Below are 14654 nucleotides of genomic sequence, written 5' to 3'. Positions count from 1 at the left end.
GCGGGAACTCTTTGCACCGTGCATTTCTGTGCTGCAAAGAAGAAATGCATCCTGCAAAGGAAACTGCAAATTGGCGGGAACTCTCTCCTATACACGGGTTCTCAATTGCAGCAGAACACTCTGCCGTGCAAAGGAGCTCTCACGTGGCCAGGAAATTCCATAGTGCCGAGGCACAAAAATCACTGGGTTGTGACACAACAACTATAGGGGCATCTCTTTCCTCAGTGTCACAGGAAAGACCTTTGCCAGAGTCATCCTGAAATGCTTGCAATAACTTGCTAACCACATCTACCTGGAATCACAGTGGATTTAGAGCAGGGAGATCAACAGTGGACATGATATTCTCCTTACACCGACCATAAGAAAAATGCAAAGAACAAAATAAGCCACTGTATATAGCATTTGTCAACCTGACAAAAGCCTTCAATGCTGTCAGCAGAGCAGGTTTGTTCAAGGTCCTGGTAAAGACTGTGTACCCCGCAACATTACCCAGTACAATATGCTCCTTCCTTGAAAACATGCCAGCCACAGTTGTTGGGTGGATTAAGCTCTGCAAGGTTTGAGATGTAGAGTGGAGTGAAGCAGGGCTGTGTTCTGGTGCCCACACTCTTTGGGATCTTCTCTATGTTGCTCCACTACGCTTTTGATGGTGTGGAACAAGGCATATAACTTCACGCAAGATCAGATAGCAAACTCTACAATCTATCACGTCTAAAGGCCAAGACAAAAGTGAGGTACATACTCATTAGGATATGTGCCTTTTTGCTGATGATGCTGCACTCACTGTCCATGAAGAATTTCCCCTGACCATCAGCATTAAGAAGACTGTAGGCCTAGGACAGGGTGTTCACCAGTCACCATCTATCAGCCCGGACAACACACCTTACAAAGCAATGAACAAATTCTGCTACCTTGGATCCACAGCGAGTGACAACTTATCACTGGATGAAGAGTTAGATGTGCACATTGGAAAGGCTATTACCACTTTCAGTAAGCTCTCCAAATGAGTCTGGAACAATAGAAAACTCACAATCAAAACTAAGCTGCTTGTGTACAAAGCCTGCATCCTCAGTGTCTTTACGTATAGCAGTGGGCCATGCTCAACATATGCACATCAAGAAAAGAAGCTGAACAGTTTCCACCTATGCTGCTTATGGCAAATCCCTGACATCAAGCGGCAGGACAGAATTACCAACACAGACACCAAAGTCAACCTGCCAACCATCACTGCACTACTCAAACAGCGGCACCTATGCTGGCTTGGCCATCACCACAGAATGAAAGATGGGTGCATCCCGAAGGACATCCTGTATGGGCAAATTGCAGATGGGGAGAGAAGAGTAACTTGCCCAAAATTGTGCCCCATAGACGTCTGCAAGCAGGACATGAAGGCTTTTGGAATTGACCCAAACCTTCGGGAAGCCTTAGCAGGAGACAGGACAAAGTGGCTCTCCCTTCTTAATAATGGAGTCCAATATCATGACAACAAATGGTTACTCAAGTTACAAATGTGACCAAAGGAAACAGCCTGTCAGTACAGTAGCCCTAAATGCAAGGTACACCTCTAACAACTGTGGCAGGGCCTGCAAGTCTTGCAAGTCTAATATCGGTCTCTACAGCCACAAGACAAAATGCACCATCAGTCACTAGAATAGCTGCAATATCCACCATCACTTGCTGATGAACGGATGCCATTACCAATATTATTGATAATTTTTCTTCACAAATTGCCCATTTCATCAAATTACTTATTCCATTGTAGAGCATCATTGGGTCCTTCCCATGATTAGGGCTCCTAGGCACTACTGTAATACAAATAAAATAATAAAAAACAATCTGTATTGCAAATAACAAAAAATTATTTCATTTTTCCAACTGTAGCAGAAAATTGCTAGGATACTGAAATTCATCTATGTTATTAACTCAAATAAATTAATTAATAATAATTAAATCTACAGGAAACAAATCTCCCATAATGCTTCTCAAGTAAAAGGACTACTAGGTCTTTGCCTGGCTGCCACCCTTCACTCTGGAAACAGCTGTATACAATTTATATAAGTTGTGGTAGAGATGTAAAATATTACTACTGCAAATCATGTACACAGATATATTTGGATATATTACACACATATGTAAACATGCATCTATACATTCATATATATATACATACACACACATACACACACACTGTATAGTTATTTAAAAGGGCACTATTTTATAAATGTGTGCATATACATACATTTATATTTGTGTGTGCATGCGTATATGGGCATCTTTTAGAAAACATTACATGATAACTATCAATTTAGCCATTTATCTGTCAAAAACTTAGGTATATTCCTTATTACTTATGCAATTGAATCTCTTTGAATTCAAAGTGATAATTACATACATGAATTAATTAAAACATGCAAATAAATCCTGGCAGGTTTGGAGATTTATCTTAATAAATACAGAATATTTAGAATATAAAATTCAAGAGATCTCAAACCATTTTGAAAGCAATAGGAAGAAAATTGAACAAAAGAATGACTAGAAATGTTAGTGTTCTGGGTGTGGAAATGTTTTTTTCCAAGCCCTTATTAATTTCAGATTTTAGGGTGCTGTATGTCTAGAAAAGCCTGTATGCTAGAATAAGTATATAGTGACATTATGGAAATAGACGTGAAAAGACCTGTTTAATCTAAATGTCTTTATAGTGGGCTTACGCATAAAGAAGACATCAATCAAATGTGATTATAAATAAAAGTATCTTTCTGTGAACTCAATAAGAACAGGTCATTTCTTTTTCCCATCTAAATCTTCCTTACAGTTGTCCCTTTCTGCATTGGATCAAATTTAGGCTTCTCATCCTTGTCTTCAGGAGCCTGCATAACTGTTCCTGGCACTTATGCTATCTCAGCCCATTGCATAGCCTCCCTGCGTCCCACTCACTTAGTATTACAAGCCTTAATGGCTCATTTTATTTCCTGCCAATGACCTTTGTATTGTACCCTAACACACCCTGTGCATTATTTCTCAATTACCTCAGTGACACCTGACAATGACTCCAGAAGTCAGGCATTAGAAATCTGGTGTCATTTTGACAATGACAAACAGGAACAAATGGTAACATTTTACTTAATTTCCTTTGCCTCTTGTCTGCTCAGCAACTCTAATCTAATGCCCACTGATGTCAACAGAAAGACTACCATTGAAATCAACGGAGTCAAAAAGAGTAAACGATAAAATGAATTTTAATAAAGCAATCCTTTCCAAAATTGCATAAAGAATAAAGCAAAAAAAAAGAAAAAAAAAAGGATTTCCCATCAGGTAAGGGGCAAAACCACACCAGTCATTAAAAATTTTACAGAGGGGTGGAAAGGTTCTTCCCATAAAGTCCCTTTATAGGGGGACTTCATTCAAAGGAAGAAGTCGTTTAACATATTTTCTGCGGAGGGGTTCCCCCCCTACTATATTCTCTAGTGCCTTTAAAATGGTGAGCCCAAAATGTGCACATACAAAAATAAGATTGACTCGCCAGTAAAAATAAAGCAGCTGGTATGAAGAAACATGCTTGAGGTATATACTGCTGATAGGCTTTTTTAATGTATTAGTTGTTTATATCTAAGGCGTAAAATCAGTTTCCAAAATACCAGTAATTAGCCTTCCTTGTATACAGGGCTCTTACTGCTTATAAAGACATTTGAAGATGAACTAAAATTTGGAAACCACTTATCTCACATAAGATTCATTTGTATTTTTGTCCACATATAACAGATGTGGGATGTGAGGCACAGATAGGTTAAGTAACTTATTTGAAGCCATAGAAGAAATGAGATAGCAACAGAGCAGGTGTGAGAACTCGGGATTGTAGGATCACACTCTGACATTAAGAACACCTTTCTCTAAACAGAATATAATAACATTTGCATTTCTTTTCAACTACTAGGCAAATTCCTGCTTTTACCATCAGTAATCCTAAAAAGTCAAATAAAATTGAGTTTTCTTATAGTTTACTTTCAGCAAGATATTGGAGGGGAACACCCTTTGTTTACCCCCTGCAGTATGATCATGGATACACACTGAAGTCATTTTTAAAACATACTACTCTAACTTATACCTCGGTAATAGAGGGGGAAGGGAGTACAAACAATATTCTTGTAATCTAGTCACAAACACGTAGCCCTCTAACAAATACTCCATATGTATATATGCTACTATGAATCCTAAATGAAAATAAATAAATGGAAAATGCACAATTATTTTCAAGACGTATTTCCCTCGTATTGCAGAAGGACGTTTTACTTTTCACCATACCGTGAGGTTTACAGTGATTGCACCTCCCACAAACACTGCTTTGTATACTACGTAGGACAACGATTTAAACACCATCATTTAAGTACTTCTGTGATTCAAAGTGAAATTAAGGAATCCAATCATAAATTCACATTATAACACTGCCGGGGATCAGCGTACTCTAAATTCCTTTCCTTCCAAGTGGCAAAACAAGTCAGCCTGCTAATTATGTACACTGACCAACAAAACAGCAAAAGAATATACTGTACGTACACACCTGTCTCACAGAAAAAAATAAAAACTATGGGCATTATCCCACAGTCCCTTTTTAGATATGTTTCTACTGCACAACTTTTTCTGCAGTGAAGAGCACTGGACCGGGACTCACCCATAACAACATAATTTGGACCAACTTTCTGAATGAAAAAACAAAGCTAGGAACTCACCTGCTGTAAGCACACACTTTCCAAGAAGCGTTAGTCCAAAAATGAACAAAAGAAGGCAGCATTTTAACATTGTTAAATATCTTCAAGAAGCTATTTCTTTTACTAAGAAGTTTAAGGAAATACTAGATACCTGGTTGCACTGCCCTTAGCAGCAGTTTCCCCTAAAAGAACTAAGAAGCAAACTATCTAAAGCTGTCTGTGGTTAAGGCAAACAATAGGCACTGGGAAAGTGCTTCACATATTTCAACAGTGCAAAGGAAAGAGCAAGTCAAATTTCTCGGTTAACCTTGCAAAAAACTGGTTAGGCGACTTAAACAAACAAAAAGCAACGCATTTCTAAATGCTGATTGGAGGAAGCCAGCTACCAACAGTATTGTAAAGATGACAAGATTGAACCAGTTCATTTTAAACACTTTCTTTGAGGCTGAAGATTAGAAACAATGTCTAAGTACGACACATGAAAAGTACATTGCTATCTTGATATGATAGATGTATTGATATTGTTCATAGCCAGATCAAAATGCAGCTTTAAAATCTACCAGTAAATTCAGTTTCTAGCCTTTTTTTCTTTTGAATTAAAAGCTGCATGCAAGTTTTATTTCAGTAAAACTGTTTGAAAATATAAACACACCGAAACCATTTAAACATTAACCATGTAATCCAGAGATCTTAAAAAAATATATATTTATGGTGCACCTCTTTGTCCCTCCAAAGGAAAAAAAGCCTTAATCAAAATGTGATTTTGAGGCATTTTTTATTTTCCCAAGAGCAAATAATCTCTTTGATATGCCACATCTTAATTAAAAGTTTCAAGGAAAAGTTTTAAGGTTGGACAAAGAATTTGAAAACAATGTTAGTTAACAGTAGGATCTTCTTGCCACATTTCCTAATGAAAACGAGATACTTTTGGTTTGAGGTTTTACCAGTTATCCTAAGATTCATTTTGCCCTGACTGCTGATAAACCCTGTGTAAACAGCGATTTTAAAAAGGGGCTATTCTACATCTTTGACTTAACACTTTCAAAGGCACACAAAGGGCACATCCCCACAACCGCATACATGTAGGGGTACGCAGTTCCTGCGGGACAAATAGCAGGAGCATATATTTGTGTTGCTGCTATTTGCCCCTGGGCATGCCCCTGCATGTGAGGTCCAGCATGTTGCAAAGGGACCCAGGTGGGGCAGGGAAGGTCGGGGCCAACATCTTACCTAGGTCCCCGGGGACCTCCTGGGGCAGCAGTGGCTCTGAGCCAGCTGCTTGGACCCTAGTCAGCTGCCAGAGCATGGCTCTGGCCTGCCAGGCTCCCCTTCTGACAGTGCACAATGCTGCTGTGTGGGTCCACCACTTTTTTCAGTGGTGGTTTGATTCTGACACTAGGAGAGTCCGGTGTCAAAAAAAGCCTCCATGCTGCAAGTCATCACACGTGCATCGCGCGTGATTTGCAGTGCCTCAAACTGCTTTGGAGTGCCGCAAAACACATGTGTACACTTGTTAGGGCGCACACATACAATTTTGCCTTTACAGCTATGCAAATATGTTGTCAGCTACAGTGTCAGGTAGATTCGCATTTTTTTTTTTTAGTTGCCCAACTCTAGTTCAGAGACTCCAGATAGCTGTCTAGACTTAGACTTTAGCTTGCTAGACTTTGAGAGGCGAGCTTAAGTCATCTTTATATTTTGCTATGAAATTAAAATCCCTAAAAATCAGGATAGAGACAGCACTGACTCTCCCTGAAGTGTGGTAATTCCTGTAAGACTTGTCTGATGTGGGGTGGAGGCCGGGACAGGCAGTTGGGACCTGATAGTCCAAAGGTTCAGTGCATGTCTTTAACTTTACATCTTGTGAATGCCTGCACTGACCGCAATGTCATGGACCACGTGTAACACTGACAGTTGTATTGAGTAGTAGACTAGCCTAGTCATCCACAAGGCTCCTTCTGGGACCAGATACCGCAGGACGTGGCAGTACTGAAACCGAGAGATGTTTCAACAGTGACCCCAATAGCAGCACAATCAAAGCACGCAGGGCAACGGATCCTCAGGGGAGAAAACGGTAGCATCTCGCCCCTTCCAACAGCAACGTCAAAATGCCCTCAGACGCGGCACCCTTCATGCCTCTCACTGTCCGAGGACAAAACCTCTCGTCTTCGTTAAACTGCTTCGTGACACAAAAACATCATCGTGGAAAGCGTCACCCACCCGCACCATGAGCACAGCGATGTCACGCACTTGCAGCTGCATCCAGTTGGACTCTTCTCCCCTAGGTATTTTAGGTAGTTTCTCCTTATTTGTAAAAATTGGAGATCATTAGAAGTTTGGAAATCATTTTGAATTCTTCTAAAATGGTTGCGATCCCTTCCAACTTTTAAACGTATTACTTTTGCAAATGATACAACACGAATCCTGTTCCTTTATCCAGGTTCTCACTAGAAGTGCTCTGTAGCAGTGGCTCCCGAGCTGCGTACCACTCGTGGCAGGCAGACTACCCGTCAGTGGTACGCATTAATACACTTGTTATAACTATTTTATTTGATAGAAATTTGCTGGAGGTACTTCAGTGTGCATCGTTTTAAACTGGTGGTGTGCAACCTCTCAGAGTTTGGGAGCTGCTGCCCTATAGTGCTGGGCTGTGCCCCATGCACCTGCAGCCACAGAGGAAAGGCTGGACGGATTCACACGCAGCAGACTACAGTACGCACCCGCAGCACACCCACCTCCATGCCCCCTCCTCCAGACCATGCGCATGCGCACCACTCCCATATGGGGAGAAGAGCGCACCGATTCCACGCATGCGCACCGCCCCCCCGGAGAGAGCTGATTCCGCGCATGCGCCCTTGTGCCGACCGCGCGGGAGCCTGTTGGACCCGTCCCCTAGAAGTGCCCGTGCCGGAAGTGTCTGTCCCCGAGGAGCGTCCGGCAAGCAACGCGTGCCGCAAGAAATCAGTTCCGCCCGGCGCGGCTCGCGGCGGCGGTTGGCGAGACGGTTGCGATGGCGGCGGCGTTGAGCGGCGACGCGGCCTGCAGCAGCAGCGCTCCCGCATCCCCCCTCCTGTCGGAAGACGCGGCGGCGGCGGTCGAGGCACTGGGGCCGCCCGAGCCCAGGTGAGGGCCGGGGCCGCCGGGCGGTGCGCGCATGCGCAGTGGGGTGTGGGACTGCGCCCGCCAGGGGGCGCTGGGGGGGGGAGGGGAGCTGTCTCCCCCTGTCCCTGTGGCCACCCCTGCCCCCAGCACAGGGCCAGGCTGGGGTGGACCCTTCTTCTGCCCCATATCTGGTCAAGGTGGGCACATGTCTGACAGATCCCCAAGAAATGCGGGGGCTGGCCAACCCCAGCCCTGCGCTTCGGGCACATGCCAAATTAGGCCTGCTCCCCACTAGGACTGCTGACCCTCCCCGAGTGGTGAAATCGAGGTTGACCTCCCGGTGACTATGGAGAGCAGTCCGGGAGATGGATGTCGGGGAGGGGTTGAACAGTACAATTCACGACCTGACGTCTCCTCGGGGAAAAATATGTCCCGTAATAGCTTCGATCAGAGTTGGGAACCCAACCTCCCCGTGGGAGGCAGCGGGTTTAATCGAAGACCAGATCCTGGCGGAAGCTTGGCTTCCTGACGGCGCTGGAGAGGAGAAGGGGGAAGAAACCCCACTGTAGCAGCGTAGCGTTGGCATCGAGGATGAGAGGAGAGTGGCCGCCCTTTCCGGCTCCAGAGACGCCGGCAGAGGACCTCGGAGCCGCCCCAATCGTCGATCACGTCCCCTCTGAGCGACAAAGGGTTTCAGATGAAGCGCTGTCTTGCTTTCAGCACGTAAACAAGATTATCTGGAGTAGCGCTCGGCCCAACTGACAGGCGCTTACCTGCTTTTTTTGTTTTGTTTTTTTTTAAACTTCCTTTCGCCCCGTCTAGCGAGGACTCAGTTGTTTTGGAGAGGCGCTTACCCACTGACGGAAGTGACGCTCCTTGTGTGCTGTACCTGCACTGCGATCCTCAGGGCCGCGAGGAAATCGCTTGCGTTGGGGTTCTCAGTGAGGCAAGAAACATGGAAGTGTACGTGGGAGAAGAGTACTGCGGGACGAGCAGGGGAGAGCACGTCTGCACCGTCCAGGGCGGCAGGTCAGTGGCTTTGTGTCACGGGCTCTGTTTTCACTGTCTTCGTTATTAACTCCCTACAGTATGAAAACTGGACAGCTTAGGGGGTTGGGAATCAGATAGCATGCTCTTAAATCGCTGGTAGAAATGTAGGCTTTCACTGCTGACAGACACGGCAGGAAAAAATCCCCAGCACTTCACTGGAACAGGAACCACATCAGTTTGACTTGGCTCACCAACGTCTGTATAGATCGCGCGCTTCAGTGGAGCTTTTTTTGCGTTTTTATCTAATAGCTGGTTGAATCGGCTATTAGATAAAAGGGCCAAAAAGCCCCTCTAAAGCACATGATCTATATAGATGCTAGGCCAGCCGGGTCAAACTGACACGATGCTCCTGGGCATGTGCTGTGGTCAGTGTAGAGGCATGCTGAGCTGAAAATTAAGCATTATTTTTTTCTGCACCCCCATGTCTGTCAGCAGCCCATGTCTGGTGACCACGTTTATCCAAGTCTGATAGGTTGATACCTGCCTCTGAAAACCCATTAGCATAATCTGCACCTTCTTGGCAGCCTCAGCAGAGGCTAAGAAATGAATGATCCCAAATGCCGCACTTCTCTGGCCCTCTTGAGGGCATCTACAATCATTATCAAAGCAGTATGGTGGCTTGCACACCCACTGTCTGGTGCATGCTAAACAGAAGGAAGGCTGAGTGCCAGGACATTAGCTACTGCTTGCAGTGACTTAAAATATTAATTCAGTAGTATCTCCCAAAAGTCATTAAGCATCATTTATAAAATTCAATTAAATATGTCTGCAAAGAAAACATAAGATTAACACGTTTCTGTTCTATCAAGTTTTTTCTAGAGAGCAAATCTGTTTGTTTCATTGGTGGTTTGTAATAATCTCTCTATCTTCTCCCACTCCCTCCCCATAATTCTGTGTTCCTCAAACCAAGCTGATTTTCACTGTTAAGATAAGCACATTAAAAGATATGACACTTGGCTCTCTCCTTGTTATTAAATATATTAACTGCCATTTCTGTGCTCTTATACAAAGCTTTTATGTAGTATTTTGCCACAGAGAGACTTCACAGCTCATTTATTTTATTTTTCTAGTAAAAGTGATGGGATTACTTTATACAAAAAGTATCTTAAATTGGAGTGTCCCACAGCCGCTTGTAGAATTAAGGTAGGAAGTTCCACAAAAATTGTCTTAATTCTTGCTTTTTTTTAATGTTTTATTTGAGTAATATTCCTTTTTTGCATTATCATCTATGTAAAATGAGAACGGTTGTTTATAATTCTGTAGAGCAAGCACCTTTAAATATAGATGGCTTCTAATTTTGGGATTCTCAATTCAGATCAACATCTCATACTTTAAGTCATGTGTATGTGTGAAAAAAATAATATGCTGTTAAAGAAACAGAATTGCTAACCAGAAAAAATAGTGTACAAGCTGAATATATAAATCTGATCTTACAGGTGCATGCGTCATACCTTGACATGTGGAATCATATTAAAGTCAACAGGTCTAATCATGCTCTTGGGTTGTAACTGATTCTGCAGTTCATCTGCGCTCAAATTCTGTTGGAGTACTATTATTTCTAAGAATAAGTGCAGGATGAAGCACATTTAAAATAACACCCTGGTGGAAAAGAGAAGCTGATTTAACTTCCTAGATTGTATTACACTGAATGCACATTCCCAAAGGAAATCAATTTCAAAATCTAATTTTTCTAATTTTAAAAAATTGCTTTCTCTTTTTTGCAATAGCTGGTTTCTATTGGTGAAAAACAGACAGTACTCATCAGTAAAATTGTAGTAAAGGTGAGAAAAGCTTCTTCAAAACCAGCAGATTTTCCTTCACTAGGATCAAGCATAGATCTAAACAGAGTGCAAATGATAATGGAATCCATGGGCTCAAAGTTATCTCCAGGTGCTCAGCAGCTAATGGATATGGTTAAATGTCAGCAGAAGGTAAGTCACCATATCATTTTTATTTAAACTTACGAGAATTAGCTCAGAACTCCATATTCTGGGCCAATATTAATCGCATTCCAGACTCATTTAATTGAGTAAAGCTCCAACACAGACTTCTTGCCACTTTATACCCAAATCTGTTATGAGCCCAGTGAAAAAGCCTGGGGACATTTATGAGACTTGCAACATGTCCTAATGATGGCTAAATCTAAATCTGACCTGGGAACAAAAGATTTCCAAAAGATAAAGATCCAACTCTAAGAATCCAGCACAGGGGTGGGCAAAATGCAGCCCGCAGGTCGGATGCGGTCTGCCAGGCCATTCCATCTGGCCCGTGGGACCCCTAAAAAATTTAGAAAAGTAATATTTATCTGCCCCGGCTGCCTGTCATGCGGCCCTTGAAGGCTTGCCAAAACTCACTAAGCGGCCCTCTGCCCAAAATTTCCCGCCCCTGATCTAGCACCAAACTCTTTCCCATTAATTTTACACTTCATCTGTTTTCCCTCCACGTAACCGTTAGCATTGTAGACAGTCTTTGCATCTAGTTTCCCTCCAAATAAAAAAGAGTATTGTTAGTATAATTTCTGTCATAGATATACTCCCATACAGAGGAACATGCTCGGAGTAGGGACCTAAAATGGTAAAAATCTGCTTCAAAAATGGCTCATTAGAAAGGAAATTGTTATCTAATCTTCTCAAAGTGTATGCATTCACTTTCACAGCTCGTTTTTGTTTTCTTTAAATCTGGTAAATTTGTTTAGGTTTTCTTTTTTCCCCTAAAGAAACTTCAAGTACACAATTTCCATTTTGATGAGACTCTTATCTCATTCATTCTCAGTAAATATTTACATAGATAGCTGTGGGGAACGTTATAGTTACTTGACATATTATAAGATGTTTACAACTTTTGTGGGGGAGAACATATCTTATCCCTATGTACTTAATTAGTTTTATATTTATATGTGCTTATTTCTATCAGAACAGTTTGTCTCTTGGAGACAAACTCCAGTGTATCTTGGGAAACAAGAAACCTGTTTTTGGAGACATTGGTACAATAGGGGGATTGAACAGTACATCTGCTTCAAGATCATTAGACCAGTCATCCAATGGACCCTGTCCTCTTAACAGTTATTTGACAGCTGAAACAGTTTCTGAAGATTTAAAAAGACAAGTTGACCTGAATGCACAGGGACCCAGCAGAAAGAATACCTCTGATCTTGGAGAACTTAAAAGGGCCCAGCAGAGCATTCTTCTTCCTGGGAGAGATTGTACAATCATGGGGTCTTCAATAATGCCAGATCAAGCAAGTGAAGTCCTAAATATGCCTAGTTCTGGGCTGCTTCTTCCTTTTCTTCAGAATTTATGTGGCCAAGTAAGTCACCTTCGGTTAGAAGATGGGAATAAGCACTGTGCGAAGAGCACAACAGCTAAAGAAGAAGGCATTCAAAATGTCAGGTAAGTTGAGTCTTAAACACTTACTCAACTTCTAATAGCTTTTGGACTACTTGATAACAAGTAAAAGTATTTCTTCAGTCTTGGTACCACAGCCCTCTGAGTCCATGCAGCTAAAGGTATAAGAAACTTGTGAACACCGATCATAGTAACATTAACAAAATATTGATTTGAATACATTAAATGCAAACTCCTGTTTTCATATTTGCCTTCACCCATTTTTCTTTTATTTTCTGGTAGATGTTGACATGCTCCTATTACTAGTTTTCTTTGTTTTTTTCAGTTTGGTAAATGTTTTCTCCCTTAACCTGGATCTTTTTCCCTTTCCTCTTCCCCGTCTTGTGCTTCTTTCTGCGTTTTTTCCCCTCAGCTTATTTCTCCTTATTTTTCTCCTCAGCTTATTTCTCACCTACGTATGTTCCCTGCATTTTCAGACAGACGCTAGCCAAATAACTGAATCTACTACTATAGGTGCACCGATCTATCGGTTGCATATCAGATCAGCACTGATAAAAGGAAAACTAACATTATCAGTTTTTGGCTTTTTTTGGCCAGTGTAGCCAATGTTCACTGTTGAATATAATATACCTTCTGTCTGGGGGCTCCTGAACACCACGTGCATGTGTGCAGCCACATGCATGTGTATGGCCAGGAATGCAGCCAGGCAGTGTGGAGTGCAGCACCCTGCAAATAAGTCTGTAGAGGGGAAAGGGCATGGGGGTGGTGCAGATCAAGGCCCCTATAGTGAGGGAGGGAGTGGGGTAGGGGCTGGGGGTGGAGGCGTTGCTCAGCCAGGGCGGTGAATGGGGCCTGGGGCGGGGAACACGACAGCTGCAGGCAGCTCATCCGGGGGCGTGACTCCCTGCCACTTCATGCACCCTCTGGCAGAGGCATGGGGGGGCATGTGCTCCACCAGATTTGTGCGCAGGACAGATACAGGCTGCCCACTGTGGGCTCAGGGCTCTCAGCTCTGCTGCCTTTACCTCAGGAGCCCTGCACCAGCCATGTGCCCCCCTGCCCACCCAGCAACAGTGAGGACAGCAAGTTGTGCCTCCTGTTGCCAGGTGGGCAGGGGGCACGTGGCCAGCGCAGGGTCCCCAGGGCAAAGAAAGCAGAGCAGAGTCCCAAGCCCTCAGCAGGCAGCCTGCATCTACCCTTGCCCCACTGGGCTCTGCTCCAGTTAAAACTGTTCCTGTGCTTAACAGTGGTGGCAGTGGCATGTGAATTACAGCTCATTCAGTGAGCTTTATTTCAGGTGCACTCACCATCAATTTTAAGCACCAGGACGCTTATCCACATGTGGATCTGTCTCACTCCCCGCCCCAGCCCCAGGTCCCATTCACCGCCTGGCTGGGCAGTGCCTCCTGCCCCACTACCTTCCTCACTGTGGGGACCTCAATCTGCCCGCACCCCCGGCCCCCCCATGCCACTTTTCCTCCCCCCACCCACATCCTTTCTCCTCCACAGACTTACCTACAGGGAGCTGCTCTTCAAGCTGCCCAGTTGCATTCCTGTAAATCAGTTACTGGATTAGTATCAGCTAATATGGCTGGTTAATTGTCTATTGGTATCAACCAAGAAAATCTTTATCAGTACACCCCTATCTACTATCTAAAGACTAAATTAAATGATAAAGGGAGAAGGAGTGCTGGCCAGAAAGCTGCTTTATTGGTACAAGCTGAACATCCAGCAGTGGGCAACTATCAAACTGGAAGGGTGTAGGTTTCTTCAGGGGTCTGCTATGGGCCCGACACTATAGAGAATTTCTAGTAAGGACATGGATAAAGGAACAGAGAATGTGTTTTCTGTCCTTTGCAAATGTAATAAATATAAAAGGTGGAAGGGATTGCAATCATTTTGGAAGACACGGTTAGAATTCAAGATGATTTGCAGTTTTCTAATGGTCTCCAATTTTAACAAATTGGAGAAACTACCTAGAATACATAGAGTTCAGCTTAATAACAACAAATGCAAAGTGTTATGCCTACCTAGGAATTTAAGTGCGCTAATAAAAGACAAAGAATTGCTGATCTAGGTTAGACGCTAGGAAAATCTTTCTAAATCTAAGAATAGTAGAGTATCTAGGAAACCTGTGGAATCTCCATTACTGGGGTTGGTTTTTACATACAGGTTAGATAAACACCTATTACACATGGTTTCAATGCAGATTATCCTGCCTTGGAGCAGAGGGATGGACTAACTAAATGGCCTCATGTGGTCCCTTCTAGTCATGGTTTTTCTAGGTGTAACAAATTAGTTCAGTTACACCTATAAATAATATACACAACTGTAAGGTGTGCTGGGCAAAATGAATCCCAATTTATTTTATACAAGGCTTAAGAGTACTACTTCTATTTCTTAACCCAAATGTGAAGAACACAAGCTGTCACATGTGGGTGTAGTTTTGAAGTTA

At 43.1% G+C, this 14654-nt stretch overlaps 2 protein-coding genes across 2 annotated transcripts in view; one reads left to right on the top strand and one right to left on the bottom strand.

The window, feature by feature from the left end:
- LOC102369047 (disintegrin and metalloproteinase domain-containing protein 9-like) overlaps positions 1 to 4953 on the bottom strand; it is a 43913-nt gene extending 38960 nt beyond the window's left edge. Inside the window, exon 1 of the mRNA XM_025205886.1 lies at positions 4725 to 4953. Within this exon, the coding sequence (XP_025061671.1) occupies positions 4725 to 4794 (70 nt within the window). The 5' untranslated portion in view covers positions 4795 to 4953. The remainder of the gene's footprint in view (positions 1 to 4724) is intronic.
- Positions 4954 to 7060: 2107 nt separating this feature from the next.
- The window catches only part of CUNH10orf88 (chromosome unknown C10orf88 homolog), an 8293-nt gene continuing 699 nt past the window's right edge, over positions 7061 to 14654 (top strand). The window contains exons 1-5 of the mRNA XM_006025141.3: positions 7061 to 7826; positions 8628 to 8834; positions 9926 to 9998; positions 10583 to 10786; positions 11769 to 12244. Coding sequence (XP_006025203.1) covers positions 7714 to 7826; positions 8628 to 8834; positions 9926 to 9998; positions 10583 to 10786; positions 11769 to 12244 — 1073 coding nt within the window. The 5' untranslated portion in view covers positions 7061 to 7713. The remainder of the gene's footprint in view (positions 7827 to 8627; positions 8835 to 9925; positions 9999 to 10582; positions 10787 to 11768; positions 12245 to 14654) is intronic.

This window comes from Alligator sinensis, unplaced genomic scaffold, assembly GCF_000455745.1.
Source record: "Alligator sinensis unplaced genomic scaffold, ASM45574v1 scaffold28_1, whole genome shotgun sequence".
Taxonomy (NCBI): Eukaryota; Metazoa; Chordata; order Crocodylia; family Alligatoridae; genus Alligator; species Alligator sinensis.
The sequence above is the reverse complement of the archived record's forward strand: the minus strand, read 5'-3'. Positions and strand labels throughout refer to the sequence as shown.